Source organism: Streptopelia decaocto (assembly GCF_964273445.1).
Source record: "Streptopelia decaocto genome assembly, chromosome: 16".
Lineage (NCBI taxonomy): Eukaryota > Metazoa > Chordata > Aves > Columbiformes > Columbidae > Streptopelia > Streptopelia decaocto.
In genome coordinates, this window is record NC_138671.1 from 4361949 (window position 1) to 4384521 (window position 22573).

A 22573-nucleotide genomic window follows, 5' to 3' on the forward strand; every position below is an offset into this window, starting at 1 on the left:
CAACCTATTACATAAAAATTAAAACAAATCATTATTTTATGTGAATAGCTGGGGGGATGTGCTCAGCCATCATAGGGACCACAGTTAAGCCAGCCTGGCCAGTGCCTTCCTTCAGGGGCTGCAAGGATTCCCCACCGCTCTCCAAGCACCGGATGATCAAATTGCTTCTCTGCCACATGAAGGACACTGGTGGATAAGTGATGTCTTGCAGCATCCATTCCCTTCACAAGCTGCTGGAAGTGTCAGGGGGTGAAGTTTCGAACCAGCTCTTCCCGGATCAGCTGGGAGCGGGACCAGCCTTCACCAGTGAGCAGCTCGTGTTGGCCGATGCGGTCACATCACAGGCACCTCCAGCCCATACCAACTGCCAGATTGGTGTTAGGAGATGGGTTTTGCTAAGATAGGCTGTGATCAAGAGGTGGTTTCGGGTTTAAAGCTGTACGAGTAAGTTCAAGTGACAAATGTTGGGTTTTTTGGTGGGCTGGTATGAAACACCGGGACACACAGGGTGGAGATTGTCGTTTTAGGCAAGGGTTTTCTTTGCAGCCGTGCTGGGTATTACTCACCCGTCTGCTCTCCTACGTGAGTCAGCTTGAGGAGCTGCCATCGTGAGAACTGGAACTGGAAACCGGTATTTCAGCACCCTCCTTGCTCAAGGGCCCTCCCTGAGAGAGGCCACAGCGGGATGTGAAGAGACCCACGTAACAGCGAGCAGGAGCGGGGGCTGCTGGATCTCACAGGTCGGGGTGCAAACGGACCAGAATCTGCCTCTCTGCAGCTGCCCACGTGCCGGATCACATTTCCTACGGTCTCCAGAGAGTGGAGTAAAAGGTATCAGCTCGGACTCCATTTGTGAGCTCGGTTCAGCAAATCTTGTCTTTCTAAACTTTTCCTTTCTCTTCCTCAAATCCAGTCTCTCCTTCTCCCCTGCGTACTTTGCTCCCTAAGGGCTGGGCTCTGCCTGGGACACGTCGCTCTCCCCGCAGCAGGGATTGGCTGCAATAATATTTTATGTTTTGGTGTGTCTGTCTGGGACACAGGGGCAGTGTGGGGGTGTTCAGCCATGCAGCCTCCTCCTGTTGTCCAAGCGTGTGGCTCCGTGGGCTCCCCAGGAGCCTTTGACACCTGTGTGGGGAGAGGTTGTGGTGGTGAAGCCGTGGTGGAACCATTTCAGTGATGAAGCTGGTCCATAATTTGGCCTGCGTGCTCCAGCACAGGCATGAAGGTGGTTGATGTGCACCATGGGGCACACCTGGTGTCAGCCCCAAGCTTTTCCTCCTTCACGGGCATCCACCCTGACCCCTCTTCAGCTCACACATGGGCTGTAGGTCCTGCTGCTCGTAACTCAATGCCCCAAACCAGCGGATGAAATGGCCTTGAAATCTGTGTCCTCCCCTTCCCTGTCCCTGCAGTGAGGGGATGACAAATCCAGTGGCTGACGGTGAATTCATCTCACCGGGAGAGGGAGGTGGAAGAAATATTTGCTGCATGCACATAGCAAATGGCAGTGATGGAGAAAACATTTTAAAGCTGTCACGGGGTGCTGCAAGCCAAGTGAATGGCAGCCAGGTTAATACATGAAGTCTGTGACCTCCCGAAGGACACAGCCTGTGCTCTGTGTCCTTGGGGGGTGGCAGGGAAGCGGGACCAGGGTGGGCAGGACACGCTGGGCTTCCCCCTTCAGACCCCGGGGGAGCTGGAGCAGCTCTGAGCAGAGCTTGGCATCGCAGCCGTGTTTCACCCCGAGGGGCTGGATCTGGCTGGTGGAGCCCCCCCGGTGCCCGCTGTGCTGACTGCCTCGTGGGCAGTGAGCCCGGAGTCATCTTCACCCATCCCCACTGTGCAGCCGGCGGGTCTCATGCCCAACCCGTGCTCCCAACCGGGGCAAATGCAGCTTTCACAACCGCCCTGCCCCGCGTGGGTGCTCGGAAGGGCACCCTTTGCTCTTCCTAGAAGGGCAGGGTTTGCCTTAATGTCCTGCTGAGATGTCCAAATGAGGTGTGGGGTGCTGTGTGTCCCCCTCCACTTCTCCCCGGGTACCGTTGCTTTTTGTTAGGTGCACTCAAAGCGCTCGGGAGAGCTGTGGAAGGAAAGTGTGGGGTTAGGGTAGAAATAACTGAAAGGCCTCATAATAGATAAGGAAGGGAACTGAGTGACATTGCTGTTAGGTGTGAAACCGCTGATCCCGGAGCACTCAGCACCCGGGGGTGCCCAGGGGGATGCCCCAGACCCAAGGAGGGGCAGCAGGAACGTCCCTGTTCTCATTTTGAAACCACCTTCCTCCCCGCCGCGCTGGGCTCTTACCGTACGCCTTGCCAAACTCGACAGGCACAGCCCGGTTTTGCAGAGTCATTGGACCCTGCGTTTAAAAGGAGAAGTGAGGGAGGGACATGTTGAAATCAATTTTTTGCCTATGCCCATTTCCAGCTGAGAGATTGAGATAAGGGTGAGGGAAGGCTGCGGCTCCAGGACTATCAAGCCAAGAGGTAGGGAGATAAACTGCTATTAATGCTTGCGGAGGGTCCTCTCCTACCAGGTATTCTTTTAAAGGGAAGATAACCTTTAAAGAGGGTGATAATGCTGCTTCTTTGGTGATTCATTTTCTCAGCAGCACCTATAACCCCATGCAGAGTGAACTGTGGACTTTATTTGCAGCGGGGGCAGCCTGTGACCCCACAGGACTTTAGCCCTGCAGCCTGTGTGGAAAAGGGTTTTCCTTTTGGACGAGTTGTTTTTAAGGAATGGAAGGGTTCACTCTACATTGTGTTCACTCACGGTGACTTTGGGGAGGCAGACTGATGTTGTGTGGAGGGAGGGCTGCTCTAGGGAATGCTGTTCCTCTCCCTTTGTCCCTTTTCTTTTGTCTCCCCTGAAGTCCCTTTACAGACTTGGGGTGTCTGGGATGTTTTGCGAGGCCCTGGCTGGTCGTCCTGCAGGTTTGGGGCACGGAGTTTATTGGGATTGTGTCTCCTAACCAGAAATCTGTGCTACTTCTGGAGTTGTTTTATAGGGCTTTTCTTATTGTTTCCTGGATGAGACGTAATTCGAGGTGCAAATACGATATGTGCACTCAGTGACTTTTGTCACTGGTGATTTGTGGAGCAGGTGGCTGTTGGTAAAATCCAACAGGAAAAAAAGGATATTTGCTGCTATTGAAACAAAATCACCAAACCTAAGGACATGGTTTAGTGCTGGAGTTGGGTTATGGTTGACCTTGATGGTCTCTTCCAACCAAGATGATTCTATACATTCTATACTCTCCCTTGCACACACAGGGGTTCAAAGCCACACGAGACCTTCTGTAAGGGCCGGGCTGGTCTCTGGTGGGGGCACGTGCTGCCCACCCTGCCCGGCTCTGCCTGCGCCTTTCCAGACGGGTTTGCAAACCAGCCCCGAGCAACGCAGCGACCAGCTGGGGAAAGTGCTGCTTTAACAGACACTTCCATGTTGAAGCTGAAGTTTTCCTCTATAAAACCTGCCAATTCCCAGCACAGCCACCAGCTCCTGGCTGGAGAATGCTTGACTGATGCTTAGCAATGCTAATGATCGCGGTTGGTTTTATTTCTTCAGCCTTACAAGGAGAAGGGAGGCGGGTTTGAGGTTTAACTAAATTCTTACCAGTTGTTGTCTCTGTGCTGGTTGTAGTAAGAGATTTTTTTGTTGACCCCTGTTATGTTTTGTTGGCAAGAAGCAGTGAAAGGTGTGAGCAGATCGGGGATGCTGTGTCTGCGTCCTGCCTTGATCTCTGTGGTTGCTCTTCGCTCGGCCAGATTTTGCTTCTGCAATCAAAGCTAAAAGCAAAGACAACAGCAATCATTTTCAAATGCCATCGTGCACTTTACAGCTCTACTTCCCACTGACAACATTTTGCAGTGGAGCACGGCACTAATGTCCCAGATCGATAAACAGCATTTGTTTGTGTCAAGGGAGAGGGATGCAGAGTAGAAATCTGCTGTGTCCTTTTCCATCAGCGAGGGAGGAGATGTCTTTAAACTGTTTGCCCAAGGTGAAGCAAATGCAAGGCTGAGGTTGGGCGAGCACCTCCGAGCGTCTCTGCCAGCAAAGGGGACAGGTGCCCCCACCGGGCACGGGGTGATGAGGTGGTTCCTCCACCAAACTGGGGAGCACAGAGAAAGTGATGCTGAAGCCAGATTCCTCAGGGCTACTGGGCCAGTGCCTGGGGACAGTTACAAAAGAGCCCTCCTGGCATGGTGGGGGAGCAGAGGTGTAACGAGCAGCTTTTTACAGACCTCAGGGATGAGGCTGAACCACGGCTGCGAGAGCAGGGATGGATTTCAGCTTTTCCGTGTCTCACTGTATCTCTGGATTTTTATTCTGTAGATTAGCCCAGCACCCCCCTGCCCTGGAACAAACTGTGTGTGCTGTGCCCCCCACAGCCCCGGTCCCGTGCTGGCTGGTGTGGATAAAGAAAACCTGCCCCCCACATCGACCCACGGCTGGCAGCCCTGTTTCCATCTCCCGGTCCCCCAGCTCCAGGGATCCCCTTTTGCCAATATAACCTGCCCTTACAGGGTTTCAAGGCAAAGGGAAGTTATGTCTTTCCTAAAGCAGCCTTAACTAAGGGACTAGAAGATTGCAAGGATGAAAGGGACTGGGTGCCTGCATCCCCTCCCATCCTCTCACAGGGATGCTGCTGCCAGTATCTCCTGCAGCTCTTTGCGGCCCTGGTTGGAGCCAGCATCACTGCGGGTGCCTCCGTGCTGTTGGAGTAATCTCTTCACAATGCCTCGTACAGCAGTTGAGGGGACAGACCTTCCAGTGCGGTCTCCACAGTCATGGTTTCCTGCTTGGATTAAGCAGAAATCCCTGACAGGCTCCACAGCACCACTGAAGCACACAGCAAGCCTCTGCGCCCCATGTTGCATCTGAATCATCTTGCTTACAGCTCCAAGGGGTGTCTGGGGCCAGAAATAGGAAGACTGGAAAGCCAAAAACTCCCCTCGATGGAGAGCTCAGCATCAGCCATGGTCACTGTCCTGCTTGCAGGGCCTGGCGGTGCTCAGCGGCCGCAGCGGCGACATGCAAGTGTTGAGCACAGGCTGATGTCCTTCCCCGGGCTGTGTATAAACACACTAAATGCCCTGGAGCAAACCAGCTCTTCCCTCGGTCATCTCCTGAGCTGCAGCTCCCCCAGTTGCCATCAGCGCAGCATCTCGATAGGGATCTCAGAGGGGTGGGCGCTGCTGCCGGGCTGTGATAGGCAACTGCCTGGTGCGTTGCAATCAGATAAAGTGTTTGCAAGAATGAAAGCTGCCAGTAAAGCACAAGTTTTTAACTCCATTTCCTGCTGTTTTTTTTGTTCTCAGTAACCAGCTATGCCTGGACAGCTTGTTTGGGATAAAGGCCACACAGCCTTTCCTGGTGCCGTTCCTGGCACATGCGCTGACTGCATCAGTTCTCAGCCCAACCTTGTTCAACCCGCTCGGGTGCCACAGGGATTTCCCACCCTGCAGCTTTTGCAGGGGGTTTCAGATCCTCTCCACCCCCTGGGGCTGAAAATGGCTTCAGCTTCCTGCAGGGTCCCCATCTGCACTTACAGAGCACGATGGAACCGCACTGGAGACCAGGCTCTCCATGTTGTTCCCCGCCACCCCATTTCCTTGCTGGACTTTGCCTTCTCAGGACTATTTCTGTCCACATGCTCCCAATTAATTCCTCACTCATTAATAATAGCAGGGCCTGGATGTGACACGTTATTTTGCCGCCATCTCATCTGTGCCACCAAGTCCCCATCACTGAGGGGCTGACCCAGCAGGATGGGGCGGCGAGAAGCGGGATTGGGGCGCCTGCGTCCTGGTGCTGCTCTCGAAGGCGGCTCACACGCGTTTCCGCTCGTTCAAGTGGCCGTGGCGAGATAAGGGCTGTGGTTTCCTCCAAGTATGTGAGCGAGGTGGGGAGGCTGCACCGGCAGCCAGAGCTGCAGCTGCTCCCCTGCTCCGCGTTCAGCCTCCCCCGAGATGGATGCTGCTGGCGGGACCCCCGTGGGGACCCTCCCTGGGGAGGAGAGCCCTGAGGTAGGTGGCCGTAACCCTGGGGGGCTGGGGAATGTGTTTGGGGTGTGATGGCCTCAAGGAGGGGGTTGGGGTGGCTGTGACTGGGGGATCCCGGGGTGCAGAGCTGGGTGCTGAGGCTGCGAAAGGGAACGAGAGAAGAGCAGCTGAGTCCCTGTTCTGGCTGGGTGCTTTGCAAGGGTGTGTGAGGAGTGGGGTGGGGATGTGGGGGGCTGTGCCCATGCAAACGTGCAGACAAGAGCTGTGTCCAGGGCCAGCTGCAGCTCTGCACCAGCACAGAGGGTCCCCTCTCTGCTTGGCTACAACTTCCCAGCAGCTCTGGGCTCCTGCTGCCAGGAGCACCCCCCCCCAAGCCCTGCTTTCCACCAACCCAACCGACGTCCTTGGCAGTGACCAGAGAGATGGTGTCCCCATGTCTGTCCCCGTGGAGATGGGACCTGCAGCTCTGTGTGCACTGCTGGGGGTGTGAGGGCACGATCCCCCATGCTGGACCCTGGGATGATCTGTCATGATGGTGTCCCCAATCAGGGATTGTCTTCCCTCCTAAGTGTCACTGTCTCCGCAGCCAGGCTGCCCTCTGACACCGGTGACACCGCTGCAGCTGATAGGGGGGTGACATGCTGGTGGCTGTATCCAGACCTGGATTTAAGCAGCACTCCTGGATTTGACCTGGGCCCTTGGCATGGGGATTAGCAGCAGTAAACACATCCTGGGGGCTCAGCTTTAGCTTAACCAGTCCTGCGCACAGATGGGCGAGATCCCGCAGCAGCCACCCCCCACGGCAGAAGGGAGCAACAGGGAGCTGCCCCCAAATCAACAGCGATTTCCCCCCCCTTGCCCTCTTGAGCCCACGAACAGACACTTGTCCCTTGCTGATAAATAAGAGCAGCACGGAAATAAAGTCCTTTTTCTTTGCCCACTGTGCTTGTGGCCCTGCTATGGGCCAGCGCTGCCCATGGGGATGCTGAAGGATTTGGGCCATGCCCTGCAGCAGGCAGGGACAGGTAGGGACCCTCCTGGGTGCAACAGGTCCCCCTTTCCCAGGGGCTGCTGAGCTCCCGCAGCCCCCGACACTGACCAAGGATTAGAAGAAGGGACAGGGAGGCAGGTGGGAGAGAAGCAGCTCAAGGGTTAAACTCGCCGGGGGTGGAAGAGTTGAATTTAGTCCAGATGGCCAGGGGATTATGGCAGCCCTAGATTTGTCGTAAGTAAATGTTAATGTTCCAGCTTGGGGTTGTTTTTTTTTCTCTGTTAGGGGGATTCTAAGGTCATTTCAGAGCCTGGGCTGACCCACAGGTAGGGCTGGTCTGTCCATCTGTCCCCTGCAGCCCTGGTTCAGCAGGGCACTGAGGTGGTGGAAAGGGCCGAACTAATTTCAGAAATGTCCATTGTACTTTTTGGTGTTGCCCCCTTGCACTCCCAGAGGCTCCAGCACCAGGAGCTCTAACGGATGGCACGGGGGCACCGGTCCCCCTCCCACTGGCTGCGTCACCCGGCTTGTGGCGGTGGCAAAGTCACGGTCACCCGACCGGGCTCCACGTCAGGAACGAGTTGCTCAGCCATGGTGGTGGCCAAATGCAGGCTGTGGTTCGAGAGACAGATGCAGGATGGGCTCAGCCCTGGTGTCAGGCAGGGAACAGGGTGGGCAGGGAGACGGGATTTGCCAAGGAAAAAGGGTATTTTTGGCAGAAGTGGGTCGATCTCCCAACCAGACCCATAAGGAGTTGGGATGAGTGGGAGGTGACACTTGAGGTGGGGGACAACAGGGACTGCACGGGCAGCAGGGCCCTGGGGCTGAGCACCGCCGGAGCTGGGCTCTGCCTCATCACATGGCACCGATTTAATTTTATTGCCTTTTGGAAAGCAAATATTATTGCTGGCCATCCTTCAAGTGGGGCATGGACCTTCAGCTCAGCACCAAGCAATGCACCGTCACAGCAGCGCTCGTGGTGCTTTTTGGCAAGGGGACTCAAGTCACGAATCCCAATGGCTTTTTGGAGTCTCGTTGCCCATCCTGCAGCACCACGTTGGCCACCTGCCCCTCCCTTGGCCAGTTTGTTTTCCAACCTGGTCCTGCTGGGCCTGTCCCGGCCAGGGAACAGCTCAATGGGGCAAGAGGTCAGTGATTGGCTTTTAAAGCCTCCTATGGATCACCCCAAATAGCTGTTGCCATCCTCACCAACCCCTCAGTGAACAGGGTTTAGGGGTGAAGATCCCATGCCACGCTGCTGGCGGGTGATGGAAGAAGGGGTCCCTTGGCCGTGGGGCATCTGTGGGTTGTCACAGTATCTTCAAGGCATTCCACCCTCGTGGGGTACGGGTGATGCCAGCCCTGCCCAGCTGTGGTTTCCTCCTAAAATCACCCTCTACCATGAGACCTGATGGGAAACCTCTCTGCTTCTCTTGTTTCTCTAGATGGATCTGTCCCACCGGTTGTCCAAGAGAGAGGTATGATGTGGCCCCACTGTGGTCTCCTTTGGTGGCACTGGTGGAGGTGACATAGCTGCTGGGGCTTGGGGATTTGGCTCAGCTCCCGAAGATGCTCCCCAGGGACAGTCAGTGGTGGCTGGGATGCTGGGAGCCGGGTGGCAGGGACAGGGGGGACACCCTGCTAGTCCCCAGGGACGCAGGGAGCAAGTCCCCACTGGCCTGGCCCTGTGTGAGGTGCTGGTGTCCCCCACAGCTGGCCCTGCTCTATGAGGAGGTCCTCTACACCATCCAGCACCGCCTGGGTAAACCCGAGCACCACCACGTCGCCGACTCCCAGGAGCTCTATGCTTACGTGCAAAAGGTGGGTCCCCACCTCCCCAGCGGGGTCCCCAAAACCTGTCTCCTGACATATCCACCCTCCCGGCTAAAGGAGATGGGGAACACTCGGAGGGAGGTTTTCTCAGGCAACTTAAAAGATGTAACAGCAGCATCCAGCTGGAGGGCTGGGACAGCTCGCGGCTGGAAATATTAGCCTTAAGGAGAAATATTTATCTTAGGCTGGGGATGGTGGGAAGAAGGCTCTCCCTTGAGAGCTTCCAGCTGGTCCCCAGCCCTTCCGCTGGGCCCTTTGCTCCTGTCCCCTCCCCTCCAGCTGGGAGCAGAGGGAAGCCCCTGGCTGCTCTTCAGCCACCGTCACTGTCCCTCTCATCTCCCCAGGCTTTCGGCATGGACGCGGAGGAGCACAGGGTCATCATGCAGCAGGTCAAGGAACTGGAGGTAAGCAGGGAGATGGTGTTTCCCCAGTGTGCTGCCAGTGGGATGGGTCTCCTCATCATGGTGGTGCTGGGGTGGCTACAGTGCCTCCTGACCCCCCCGTGTTTGGGTTTTGGGGTACAGGGTGGCCTGGGCTGTGCTGGGGGAGGAGCTGTTTGCTGACCTGAATGGCAGCTGATGATGTGGTCCTGCTCCAGCCCCATCCTTCCTCACAGGGTTCAGTTTGCAAAGTGTTCAGTTTTGGGCTCCTCAAGACAAGAAGGCTCTTGAGGTGCTGGAGCGAGTTCAGAGCAGGGAACGGAGCTGGTGAGGGGCTGGAGCACAAGTGTGATGGGAGCGGCTGAGGGACCTGGGGGGTTCAGCTGGAGAACAGGAGCTGAGGGGAGACCTTCTGATCTCTGAACTGCCTGAAAGGAGCTTGGAGCCAGGGGGGGTTGGGCTCTGCTCCCCAGGAACAAGCAACAGGACGAGAGGAAACGGCCTCAAGTTGCACCAGGGGAGGTTTAATTGGATCTTGGGAACAGTTTCTTCCTGTAAAGGGCTGTTGGGCATTGGAACAGGCTGCCCAGGGCAGTGGTGGAGTCACCATCCCTGGAGGGGTTGAACAGATGCAGAGATGAGGTTCTCAGGACATGGGTTAGTGCTTGGGTTGGATTAACAGTTGGACTTGATGATCTTGAGGGTCTCTTCCAACCAAAATGATTCTATGAGTGTGTGGTGCCCTCACATTATTCATTCTTTTGATTTTTCATTTTCATTTAATTTGATTTTTTCATTCTTCCAGAGCCCAATTTTCTGCCTGAAAGCCACCGTGAAGGAAGCCAAGGGGATTTTGGGTAAAGACGTCAGCGGTAAGTGGGGACGGGTGGGTGTCCCATCAGAAAAGGGACAGCTGCTGCTCCCGACGGGGACTTGCACGGCTCTGTCCCCGCAGGGTTCAGTGACCCATACTGCCTGCTGGGCATCGAGGCCAAGAGCCAGGAACCAGCCCACACCGATCACAAGAAGCGGATGAAGGCTGTGGTCAAAGACCTCATCCCTGAGGACCAAATCCATCGCACACAAGTCATAACCCAGACCCTCAACCCAGTGTGGGATGAGACATTCATCCTGTAATCCAGCACCCCTTGGCTTTGCTTATTGGGGGGGCTGGAGTGGGGTGCCCAGGGCTCTTGAGGGTGGATGGAGGGGTTCACCACTCACCCCAACCAGAAGCTGGGGCTGGTTTGGGGTGTCCCCAGGGAGGAACCACCTGCCTGTAATGCCCAGCTGTCCTGCTGGCTGCCCATCCCTCAGTTGCTGCTGGACTAACAGCATCCCGCTGGTGCCTTGCAGGGAGTTTGGAGACGTGGAGACGGCCAGCTTCCACCTGGACATGTGGTGAGCAGCAGCACCCCCTGCCAGCGACCCCCCCTCCCTGCCCTGAGCAGGGTCCTGCCCCCTGGGAGGGTCACTTGCTTGGTCCTTCAGCCTGCACCCTTTGAAAAACCCCAGAAACCAACTGGGGACCCCTTTCCCCATCACTTTCTGCTGGCACAGTGCAGGATACAGTCACAGAATCATTTTGGTTGGAAGAGACCCTCAAGGTCACCGAATCCAACTGTTAACCCAGCACCAGCACTGCCCCATGTCCCTGAGAACCTCATCTCCATGTCTGTTCACCCCCCCAGGGATGGTGACTCCACCACTGCCCTGGGCAGCCTGTTCCAATGCCTGACAGCCCTTTCTATGAAGAAATTTTTCCTAATATCCAATCTAAACCTCCCCTGGCACAACTTGGGGCTGCTTCCTCTCATCCTATTGCTTGTTACTTGGGAGAAGAGACAGAGAGAGCGCAGGTTGGCTTTGCCCAGCCAGGGCTGACCCTGAGCCTGGTTTTATCTATGGCAAGAAGGAGGTTGTTCTTGAAGATTTTGGCTGGACAGCCAGTTTTGGGGTTGGCCTCAGCCCTGACATGTTTGCCACCAGCACCTTCCCTTCTCCCCCGTCACTGGGACTCCCTGAAGTGTTTTGCAATCACCTGAATTTCTCCTTCCCCCCATGGTGGGTCTCGCTGCCCACCCGTGCAGGGACTCGGACATGGTGGAGTCGGTGCGGCACAAGCTGGGGGAGCTGACGGATCTCCACGGCCTCAAACGGTTGGTGCTGGTGCGGTCCCAATGGCTGGCAAGGAGAGAGGGTTTGGAAAATGCTTATTTGCCTGCTGGATTTCAAAAATTGCCTTTAGAAGGAGGGAGGGTGGTGGGTCTGTGTCATCCTTCTTTGCCCTGACTGCAGCTGGGTCACAGCTGCAGGAAACCTTTTCAGCTCCTTCATTCACACCTTTCAGGATCTTTAAAGATGCTCGCAAAGACAAAGGGCAGGATGATTTCCTGGGAAATGTGGTCCTTCGCCTGAAGGTGAGTGCTGCAGTGCATCCTCTCCTCCAAATGATTCCCCAGGTGTCAGTTAAACCTCCCGGGGTTTGGGCAGGATCCCACCCTCGTAGCGACACCGAGCTCATGCAGGATCCCAGCTCGGAGCCACAAATTGGTACCAGGTTCCTCAGTCTGGTGACATGTGCCCCAGCTACTCCAGCACACTCGCTCAGTGATTATACATCTTGTGCTGGAGTTGTCCCATACAGTATCTTCCTGCCCCACTAATGCAGGGACCTGGGACCCGGGCCCTGAGCAGGATCTTGTCCCCGGGGAGGCTGCTCGGGGGTTCACCCTTGTCTCTGTGTCTGCAGGACCTGCACTGCTGGGATGACCGGTGGTACCAGCTGGAGCCACGGACTGAGACGTATCCCAACCGGGGACAGTGTCACCTGCAGTTCCTGCTGACCCACAAGAAGGTAGGAGGGGAGGAGGATGGGAGGTCCCTTTCCATTGCCTTGGCAAGGCCCTGTGGACTATCTTGGGGTCACAGATCCCTACCCCAGGACCAGAGGTGCCTGCACCAGAGTTACCATGTGCTGGAAACCTGCCTGACCATACCCTGAGTCCCATGACAGTGTGAGGTCCTCCCTCCTGATGCACCTGTACCCCTTGGCTGGGCTTCAAAAGGGGCTCTCTGACCCCACACTTTTGGGGGTCCTGTGTCCCCACTCTCTGACTGTGCCCCTGCATGTTCAGGCAAGCTGTGATGATGGCACGTATAGTTTCTATGCCTCGTCTCTTTCCAGAGGGCCACCACGAACAGCAGGACACAGCCAAGCTACACTGTACATCGCCACCTCCTGCAGCAGCTGGTGTCCTACGAGATCCTTCAGCACCAGGTACCGAGGGGCAGCTGGGCTGGCTGAGAGCTGGGCTGTGCTGAAGGCTTCCTTTGGAGCCCACCAACCTGGTACATCACTGCAGCGTGATGGGGAGGAGGGTTGTGGTGATGCCTGCCTGGTCCTGGCATTCTTATGGGGCTCCCGTTCCTCCTGTGGTCCTGCAAACCCACCCATCCCTGGTGCCTGCCCCGCTCAGCCCAGCTTGCTCCAGGACACATCCCCTTCCTTTTGCATCCTGGCAGGCCGGCAGCATCGCCTGGGACGGGGAGCTGAGCAGGCACGCCAGCACCGTGCTGTACCTGCACGCCACGCAGAAGGATCTCTCCGACTTCCACCAGGTCATGGCGTGAGTATTTCACACCTGGGGAGCCAGCACACAGCATCGGGGGGTAAGGGGGTCAAGGGCCCTAGTGCCCTCCCTGGTGACATGAGACTGGTGTTGCTCCTCTGCCCCCCACAGCACCAGCAGACCCAGGTCCTGCCCCTGCAATCCCAGCCATGGCGGAGGGGTCCCCATGCTGGTCTTTGGGTGTCCCTCCCCAGTCCCCAGGGATTCAGACCAACCTCTCTCCCCTTCCCCAGGCAGTGGCTGGCGTACAGCAAGCTCTACCAGAGCCTGGAGTTCAACAGCAACTGCCTGCTCCACCAGATCACCAGCATCGAGTACCAGTGGGTGCAGGAGCGGCTGAGGCCAGAGCAGGTGAGGGGTGACAGAGATCGGGGAAACGTACCCCATGTACCTAAGTGCAGCTCCTGGAGCCATTTCCCTCCCTGTGATCCAGGAACGGCAGGAGCTGGTGGGGTTTGGAGGTGCCAGGGGGTCTGGAGGGCATTTCTGAGGAGAACCAGCCATGGGGACCAGGACAACTCATGAGTCCAGGAGCCCCTTCGCCCCAGGGCTTTGCTCCCCCTCTCTGCGGAACAGCTCTTACCCTTTGCACCACCATCCCCCTCCTCCATCACTGCTATCAAGTCAATCACAACCTCCTGCAAAACTTAAATATGACCCAAATTCCCACTTTTCCCCACCCGTTTCCCCATGGCATCGCAGCACCCTGATGAGACTGAGTTTTTCATGCAGAGCGATGAGGCTTAAGCACAAAGCTCAGTTCAGTCCCTCCAGGGAGAAGTTACCAAAGGCATTGGGGGTTTTCCCATCCCTGGAGCAGGCTAGAAAGGAACGGGAGCCACCAGCTCCCTCCATTGCGGTGCCGTGGTCCTGCCAGCATCTCTGTTTGCTCCTGAGGAGGACAGGCTGTATCTTCTTCTTTCTCCCCAGAAAGCAGAGCTGGCCGAGTCCTTCCAGTCCTTGCTGACTTACGGGGTCTCCCTCATCCGGAGGTACCGCATCATTTTCCCCCTCTCTGTCGCGAGGTCCCCGGAGAGGCTCCAGTCCCTGCTCCGGTGAGTCAAGCAACAGTTTCCAGGTGTGCGTGGGGTCGTATGGCTTGGCTACCATGATGGAAAAGCCTGTGAGCTTGAGTGAAAACCCTCATGAGCCCTTTCTGCCCCCTTCTAGGCTGCTGTGACACCTGTCCTGCCCCCATCCTGGGGATGTTGTTGGGAGGGGGAGGTCAGTTTGGGTAGGTTCTCTGTGGGGAGAGGCGGTTGTTTCTGATGGGCTGGAGCTGGGTTTCACTCGAGGTTCTCGCTTTGCAGGGTCCTGGTCCAGATGTGCAAAATGAAAGCCTTCCGGGAGCTGTGCACGCCCAGCCCCGACCTCCCCCAGATGGTCTCCATGGCCCTGAAGGTAGCAGGATCAGGAGTCTCATCATCCCCAGCCTGGGACCCTGTAGCTCTCCCATCCCCTCCATCCCCTGCCCAGTGCCCACACCTCAGCAAAGCCACAGGGACCACCTCAATGGGGGGAAATACCTGCCCCTCTTCAACCTGGTGGTCCCAGCCTGTGGTTCCCACCACATGGAGCTGGGTCCTGCCCACACCCAGGGGAAAGGGAGGGTGAAGGCGGCGACAGAGCTGGCTTTGCTCCTCCTGATTCCCTGCCGTCCCAGCAGAATTCCTCTCTTGCAGTCAGGCACCACAGAGTGGTTTCATATGAAGAAGCAGCACCTCAAGCCCATGGTGAAGGTCAGTTCCCAGCTCTGCCTCTCTGAAGTTGTAATAAACAATTTACTGGGCTTGGGGTGGGAGGCCCAAGGGATTGAGAAGTCAAGACTGAGATGAAGCTTCTCCAGTTTTCTGATATGGTTTCTGTCTTAAAAATACCATGAGCCACGTTACCTGCAGCTGCTGAGATGCATTGAAGCTTTATGCTTTGGTGCAACGCTCAGGAGAACAGGAGGTGGCCCCCAGCCCAGTGGTACAGACACAGGGTGACAGTGGGTGTGACTGACAACTTCTTGGTGCTCCTAATGTGGATCTCATGATGGATTGCTACGCCGTGAGAACAAATCATAGAAATAAATCAGATCAGAACGGAGCCCAAGTCATCTCAAAATCACAGAGCATCCAAAACAAGCTGTTCCTTCCTTTGCAGAGCATGGAGGAGAATGGCAAAGCCTTGTCCAGACTCCTCCTGGAGGTGATAGGAGATCTCCAGCAGTGCCAGAAAGTCTGGAATAAGTTCTTCATCAAGTAGGTTTCAGAGCTTGATCCCCCCTCATCCACCTTCCCTGGGGTCAAGGGCAACAATGCACTTTGATGCCTCATTCCTTGGCTCTGTGGCTCCACAGATGGCATTTGTGGTCCTGTCTCTGCCTCTTGAGCTGCACTGTCCTCGCCCCCATGGCAAGGGCATGGCCAGACAGGGTTTGCTGGGCTGAGGCTGGCAGGCTCCTGATTCCGTTTCTCTCTTGCAGTGCTTTGAAGTTGAATCTCTTCTCCATCGCCTACCTGGAGCTGGAGAGCCTGGTGAGCAAGCCTGGACTGCTCTGAACTTGTGGGACTAAGGTCTAAAGCCAGGCTGAGGGTTTTGGCCACTGTTCAGGTGGCAATCGTTTGTTGCAAGCCTGGAAAAGGAGCAAGCCAGGGAAACTCCATCTTTCCCTGCATGCTCATGAAGTGACTATTGTCTGCTGACTTGACCCAATGAATCTCCACCCAAAAGGAGGAGAAGTCCCTCCAAGCCGACCCTCACTCCAGAGAGCCCCTGGCAGACCAACCTTCCCGCCAGACTCTCACTAACAGCTCTCTCCCCATTCCAGGTTGCAGAGCATGTCCAGGAGGAACTGCGTGAGGTCGACAGCAGCATGTCCAAGCCCACGGCCGAGAGCCTTTTCCAGCTCTACCTGAACCTGCAGGAGCTCTATCGGATGAAGGACTTCGTCCCAAAGAGGTATCCAGCCCACAGAGAGGGGAGATGCTGAAGTGAGGGAATGAGCAGTTAATTGAGAGGAACTCCAAATCCTTCCCATTCACCTACAACACTAATTACATAGAAGGCAGATCAGGCTGGTGGTGTCTGGTGATAACCATCACCAGAAGAGTTTCAGGCTTGTCTTTGGGTGGGGTTGATGGAGATGACAGCTTCCAGGCAAGGGAGGTTTCTCTTTAGCACAGCGCTACATACCATCTCCACCTTGGGGGAGTTTCTTGTACATGAGAGCAAGGAGGGGTGATGGCCCCGTGCTGCTGCTGTGCGGCTGGAGAAGCTGGTGCCTTTGTCCACAGGGATGGACCTCTGGCTCTGAGCAATTTCCACCAGTGGTTCAAGGAAGCTGTGCCCCAGTGGCTGCAGAAGGCCTACACCATCGCATTGGAGAGGGCACAGAGGGCTGTCCAGATGGACCAGGTAACCTGGGGACGAGAACATCTGCCCCCATCCTTTGGGGACACTCCAGCTTCCTCCACACCTTGCCGCTGTGCCTCGCTCACAGCACTGAGATGACTGTGTAGGAGCCTTTGTAGCCCAGGAATGGGCTGGTTCCTCTCCCAAACGCATAGCAAAGGACGTGATGTCCTGGACCAGTTGATCCCACCCTGGCCCCGCACCCCGTCCCCATGCCACTTCCCTCTCTGCTCTCCATCAGCCCAAGTGAGGTGATGAGCCTGTGTTTGGGTCATGCTGAGAATCCCCTTGGCTTCTGACCATTACGAAGAGGGCAGGGAAGACAGACATAGGGCTATGGGCTCCTCACCCACTCTTTGATGTTGTCCAGCAACACTGGGTCAGAGTATGACGAGCCACAACCCGATGTAGGGGCTTGGGATGCTCCATCCATCCTCATCTCCACTCTCTGCAGTGACTGGGTGATGACATCAGGATATATGGAACTGGTGATGGGCCAGAGACCCCCAAAGCAAAGGACAGCTCTCCTGTCTGGGGTGGCTCCTTTCCATAGAGGCTGAATTGCATTTGCTTTCTCTGCCCTCCCAGCTGACGCCTTTTGGGGAGCACAACAAGCACAGCACATCCACCGTCGACCTGTCCACCTGCTACGCCCAGATCGTGAAGACCTGGCAGCAGCTCAACTGGCCCGACCCTGAGGAAGCCTTTATGATCATGGTGAAGCTCGTGGAGGTTTGTACACTGAACGCTGCCATCAGATGCCACGCTTAGAGGCATCAGCAGCTGACATTTCCTCTCTTGCTCTTGGAGATGTGTCTCCATGAGCAGGGCCAGTGTCCCTCCCCATGCTGCCCTGTTGAATCCCATTGGTTTCTCTATTGTGCAGGACATGTGCAAAATCGCCCTGATGTACTGCCGGCTCATCAAGGAGAGGGCTGAGGCTCTGTCACTCAGAGAGCAGAATGAGGGCGAAGCTGCCAACAGGGTTGGTATCAGGGCAGGGGCCACCACTTAGAGAGAGGAAGGATTTGGCTGTGGTTTTGGGGTAGAAATGGAGATGAGATGCTGAGTACCCAGATGTTGTGGGGACCAGCTGATCCCTGATAGCCATAATCCTGGAAAAGCAGGAGGGAAATGGTGTGAGCAGGGGGAGTAGGATGGGGATAGGGATGGGGAAGGAGTTGATGATGAGGATAGGGATGGGGATGGAGATGAGGATGACGATGGGGATGGGGAAGGAGATAAGGATGAGGATGGAGAGGAGGAGGGGGATGGAGCTGGTGGGGGAATGCACCAGGGGAAATGTGGGACCCCCTGCAGCCGACCCCGCCTCTCCCAGCTCTGCATCGTGGTGAACAACGTCAAACAGCTGCGGCTGCTGATCCTGAAACTGCCATCGCAGCTGGACTGGGCCCAGCTGGAGCAGCGCACAGGGGCCATCATTGACCAGCAGCAGATCCAGCACACGCTGCATCACCAGCTCGACAGCACTGTCTCCTGCCTGGACCACGAGGTCCAGGATGTGGTCCAAGCCCTGGCTACCAAGGTGACAACCTGCCACTGACCCCCTTGCCTTGCCCCCTCACCCAAAGTGGGGAACGTTTTACCTAAGGGGGCCTGGAGCCCGCAGAGCTCCTGGGATGGAGACAAGGTGGACCTGGGCATGAGGAAGCTGGTGCAGAGGACAAACACCAAGTGTCTTCGTGCATTTCTCCCTGGCAGCTGGAGAAGGGCATCGCCAGACACATCCAGGAGCTCTCATCTTCCAACAACACCGGGGAGCCCGAGGATGTAAGTACCTGGCCTGACCCCTCCTGGATCATCTTTTTCGGGCAGCTGTGAATAACGCTTCCCTACTTGGTAGAGGCCCCATCACCGTCCCCATCTCTCCCTGTGTCACGCCTGGGGTGCAGGACACACCAGTGATGGGGCTCAGACCCCCATGTGTTTTGTTTGATGCCCATGTTGGCAGCAGGACCAGAGCAGGCACAGTCTGCCCATGTGGGAGGGAGCCCCTCTGGACCCCATTGCACTGCTGGCTCCAGCCAGCTGTGCGCTGCCCCTCTCCCCACTCTGCCCTGCTGGGGACAGTCCCCTTGCGCCCTGCTCAACGTCCCTCTCCTCTCACTGCAGGCCATCATCCCACTCATGAAGTTCCTGGAGTCGGAGCTGCAGTACCTCAACGAGCATCTGGTCCAGGAGAACTTCAAAAGGTGAGTGAGGCCCTGGGGTGCATGATGGCAGCAGGGTCACCATCCCTCAGCAGGGGTGTCCTGCCAGCCCCACGGTCCTTGGGGACATCCCACTTTGGGGCTGGCTGCTCAGCCCAGTGGGGTGAACCAGGCTTTGCAATACCCCAAGGACTAAACCCCCCCAAAACCACCACCTGCCCGCTCACAGCCTTCCTCCCTCATGCCCTCAGCCTCCTCACTCTCCTCTGGCACCACACCCTGGCCGTGCTGTCAGCAGCCGCGGGGCAGCAGGTCTCCTCGGCCCAGCACTACAAGAAGCTGCACTGTGCCCTGAAGGTACCATGGGGGGAACTGGGGTGGTCCCCGGCAAGGATGGGGTGTTTGGGTACCAGCTAACAGCATCCTTCTCCCCAGAGCCTGGAGCTGTGCTTCCATGCCGAGGGCTGTGGGCTGCCGCTGGAGACCCTCCGCACCGCAGCCTTCCAGGTACGGGGTGCTGGGGGTATCCCCAGGGTGTCCTTTGGGTGCTCTCCGGGGAGGGCATCCCCGGGCTGTGGGTCTGTCCGTGTGCCTGTCCATCAGCTCTCATCCTCTCCCAGTCGCTGGAGACGCACCTGGCCCTCTGCTCCGCCACCAGCCGCAAACTCATCCAGAAATACTTCAGCAACAGGATCCAGCAGCAGGTGGGAGTCAGGGTGGTGCCCCCAGCCCCTTCCCACACCCTCCCCTTGCACACACAAGGCCCAGCACAGCCCACCCATGGAAACACAGGATTTCCCCACCACCCCCAGGTCCTGGGGCTGTTTGAGCTCGTTTTGCCCCATTGGTGGGCAGGAGGGGGTTCAGTTGCATCCCAGAGGATGCCCATCACCCCCATTACCCCAAAATGCCCCCTCAGATCCTGGGCGTCCCCTCGGGAGTGTGCCGAAAGGCAGCGCCCTTATTCTTGTTCTCCACCTCTCAGCTGGACACCAGTTCGGAGAAGTACGGGGCCGTGACGATCAAAGCGCTGTACCGCCCTTCGGAGCAGAAGCTGCGCGTGGAAGTGCTCAACGCCGCCAACCTCATCCCGCTGGACTCCAATGGTGAGTGTGGGTGGGCTGGGGAGCCCCACTTGCCCAGCACCTCCCATTCTCAGTCCCCAGTACACCCCTGGGTAAGAAAGATGCTGGCACTGCTTGGAGTAACGGGACTCTGTCTTGCTTTGCTTTTACATCCAAGATTTGGAGAAGAAGGGGAGTTATTGCACTGGTCTGGGGTGCTCCAGGGGCTGCGGCAGGCAGGACACTGTGCCCACATCCTGCTGCCTTCAGTGTGCAGCACGAGCCAGGGCGGCACGGGACAGTCTCTTGGGCTGGCTGTCATTTGGGAAGGTCTCCAGGAGAGGTCACTCCTATTGCAGCCACCTGTGGCCGATCCACTTGTGGGAAACACTGGGGGTGCTCCAGCACCTCCTCAGGAGTGTGGTTTGGGGTGGGGGTCGGGGCACCCTGGACCCCCATTGCCATCCTGTGTGTCCAGCCACCTCAGCCTGGCCCAGCCGTCTGTGCTGGGGCAGAAGGGGCGGCAGGTGGGGGCTGATGGCTGCACCCCCCCAGGCTCCAGTGACCCCTTCGTCCAGCTCACCCTGGAGCCCCGGCACGAGTTCCCCGAGGTGGTGGCGCGGACCACCCAGTGCAAGAAGAATGAGCTGCACCCCCTCTTCGATGAAGCCTTCGACTTGTATGTAGGGGCTGAGACCCACCAGGCCTCCCCAAAATCCCCACAGCCCCCCGTGCTTCAGCTGAGCCCTGGCTGTGGGGCTGCCGCTCCAGGAACTGGGTCCTGCACTGGGATTCCAGCCCCTGCACCCCACTGGGGGCTCAGCCGTGGGGTCCCATGGTGCGAGCTGGGGTAGGGGCACCACAGAGACCACAGGGTCCCTCAGGCTGGTGTGTGGTTGGGTGTGTTTCAAGGGGTTGGGGTCAGCGTGGTGCTGAGGGGGGGTTGACTTCCCACAGAGCATCACCCTGGGGAAGCCTGTTTGGTCCCTGGAAGGCAGGCTGAATTTTGGTATGGATGGGATGTGCCAGTCCCACAAACTCCCGTCCCCCCACAGTTTGATCCCCCCCGAGAAGTGCCGGCAGGAGGGGGCCTGCCTGCTGCTGACCGTGTTTGACTACGACACGCTGGGGTCCAACGACCTGGAGGGCGAAGCCTTCTTCCCCCTCCGCCACCTGCCCGGCCTCGACACCGACCAGGACCAGGCTGACACGGGACGGGTGCCCCAGACCCGCCTCCCCCTCACGCACCCCAAACCCTCCGGTACGTGGTGCCGCAGCCGGGCTGAGCCCCGCTGAGCCCCCCCAGCCCCACGGCGTCAGAGGGGCCGCAGCGAGGGTGTCCCACCGTCCCTCCCCTCCCCTCTGGCAGGAGACGAGATCCTCCGGCTGCTGGAGTCCAGGAAGGGGGACAAAGAGGCTCAGGCCTTCGTTAAGCTCCGCAAGCAACGAGCCAAGCAGTCCAAGGAGACGGAGTGAGGGAGGAGGAGAAAGACGGTCCCAAAATGAGGGGGTCCGGCCAGTGGGACCCCCGGAGTTCTGCCAGTGCTGGAGATGGAACCGTCCGCAGGGGACAGAAGGGTCCCTGTGCCCCCAGCACCTCCCAGCGCCCATCTCGCCCCCACCTCCAGGTAGCGATGTTCCCGTGCAGCTGGGGAGGGTGGGCACACGGGATTTTGGGGGATTTCTTTGCCCGTCTGGACTAGCAACACTACACGGGGGATGTGAAAGTGTGTGGCTGTCCCTGCCCATCCCCACGAGCTTGTCATGGCCATGTCCCCAGCCCTCCCGTCCGCAACACCGCATCAGGGCAATGCAAACGCACCATCATTTGCTTGGGGCGGGGAGGATGGGGACAACCCCTGGCCAAACCTGCCTTTTGTTTTTTTTCTTGTGGATAAGCTTCTTATTTTAAATTAAAAGCAACAAAGCCGATGCGTGGGCTGAGTCTGTGCAGGGGGTGCTGTGGGGCAGCAGGGTGGGACAAAGCATTTGGGGTGCGGTGGGGGCTGCTGGATTTCAGCAGAAAACGGCACGAGTGGTTTTGTCCGGTGCCCGTCGAGCGGCCGATGGCATCGGCAGAGCTGGGGTTTGGCGTGTGGAAGAGCCTGGTGAGACACGTAAAGCCCAGGTCTGACTCGGGCACAGCTTAAAACTTTTAGGATGGGCAGCGCTTGGTGGTTTGGTGATGAACAATGTCCCCAGACAGGTGTGCGTGTCCTCGGGGCTGAGAGGGGACAGGAGCAGGAGCCTGGCACTTCCCTGCTGGTTGGCCTTTGTGGTTGTGGTTTGCTTTTGGTTTCCTTTTCTAAAACGTGCATAGTTCTTGTGGTCGACTTTTGCATTTTAGAACTGATTGCACGGAGCTGGGGGAGCTGGCTGGCAGCTGGGCAGTCACACAGAGCACTGCAGACCCTCAGCCAAACCCCGCGGCCCCAGGAGCAGCAGGCAGGTCCCCGGCGTCCCCCGCGCCCTGCATCCCTCTGCGGTGGCACACAGGGCAGTGCTGCCTTTGCCATGCGGGTTGGCCCATGCAAAAATGGTCAGCGGGGCAGTTGGTCACTATTTGCTGGGTATTTTGGAGCTTGTTTTAGCTGCAGTTATCAGTAATTATATAGTATTATAAATAAATCAGTAATTATAAATCCAGAGCTCCCTCTGCCCCACCCTGCCGGGGTGCCTGTGCTGCACTGAGTCCCTGGGAGCTGCCGCATCCCGGGGAATTAAAAGCAGCACCGGCTGCCTGCTCGGGGGGCTGAGCACCCACTGGGGCAATTCAGGTCAAGGCCTTGATGTGGGGGTGGGGAAGAAAAAAAAATCTGCTTTAGTATCTATATGCCATGGGCAGGCTCAGCCGAACCCACAGCAGGAGGATTAAGGCGCTGCTCACCCACAAGGAGGCCGTTTGCTGGTTTAACTCGCTCGGTTCAGGTCGCCCTTGTAGCTGCAGAGAAATGAGAGGCGGGGAAGGGTCCCTGCTTGCAGATGGGGACAGGGGGTTTAATTTCAGCTGGTTGTTCTCTGGAGAGAGCGTGGACTCCCCACACCTGCACTCTGCAGCTAATTTGGTGTTGACACCAATTAGCAACCAGCCT

At 57.3% G+C, this 22573-nt stretch overlaps 1 protein-coding gene across 4 annotated transcripts; it reads left to right on the plus strand.

Annotated features, from left to right (window-relative positions):
• The first annotated feature begins 430 nt into the window (after nt 1–430).
• On the plus strand, nt 431–21413 carry UNC13D (unc-13 homolog D). Of its 4 annotated transcripts, XM_082067339.1 has the most exons (33): nt 431–831; nt 1413–1569; nt 8448–8480; nt 8716–8823; nt 9180–9239; nt 10021–10087; nt 10171–10348; nt 10572–10616; nt 11306–11374; nt 11566–11635; nt 11968–12072; nt 12403–12495; nt 12741–12844; nt 13081–13198; nt 13778–13902; nt 14158–14248; nt 14530–14586; nt 14996–15093; nt 15318–15369; nt 15663–15793; nt 16129–16249; nt 16835–16978; nt 17133–17231; nt 17586–17792; nt 17969–18037; nt 18380–18459; nt 18669–18774; nt 18853–18924; nt 19038–19121; nt 19403–19523; nt 20037–20160; nt 20537–20742; nt 20851–21413. In XM_082067339.1, exons 2-33 carry the CDS (start codon nt 1420–1422, stop codon nt 20955–20957), a joined length of 3294 nt encoding a protein of 1097 aa, XP_081923465.1. In that variant the 5' UTR covers nt 431–831; nt 1413–1419; the 3' UTR covers nt 20958–21413. The 4 variants fall into 4 exon arrangements, with proteins under 4 accessions (XP_081923465.1, XP_081923467.1, XP_081923468.1 ...); XM_082067341.1 differs by lacking the exon at nt 1413–1569 and having other exon boundaries at nt 434–831; XM_082067342.1 differs by lacking the exons at nt 431–831; nt 1413–1569 and adding an exon at nt 2278–2486.
• Nucleotides 21414–22573: the final 1160 nt, after the last annotated feature.

Excerpts from the sequence above, each read along its gene's own strand:
- UNC13D (XM_082067339.1), top strand. The coding sequence starts at position 1,420 with ATGACAAATCCAGTGGCTGACGGTGAATTCATCTCACCGGGAGAGGGA. Across the intron at positions 9,240-10,020 it reads AGCAGGTCAAGGAACTGGAG|AGCCCAATTTTCTGCCTGAA; the intron begins GTAAGCAGGGAG and ends TCATTCTTCCAG. Across the intron at positions 13,903-14,157 it reads AGGCTCCAGTCCCTGCTCCG|GGTCCTGGTCCAGATGTGCA; the intron begins GTGAGTCAAGCA and ends CTCGCTTTGCAG.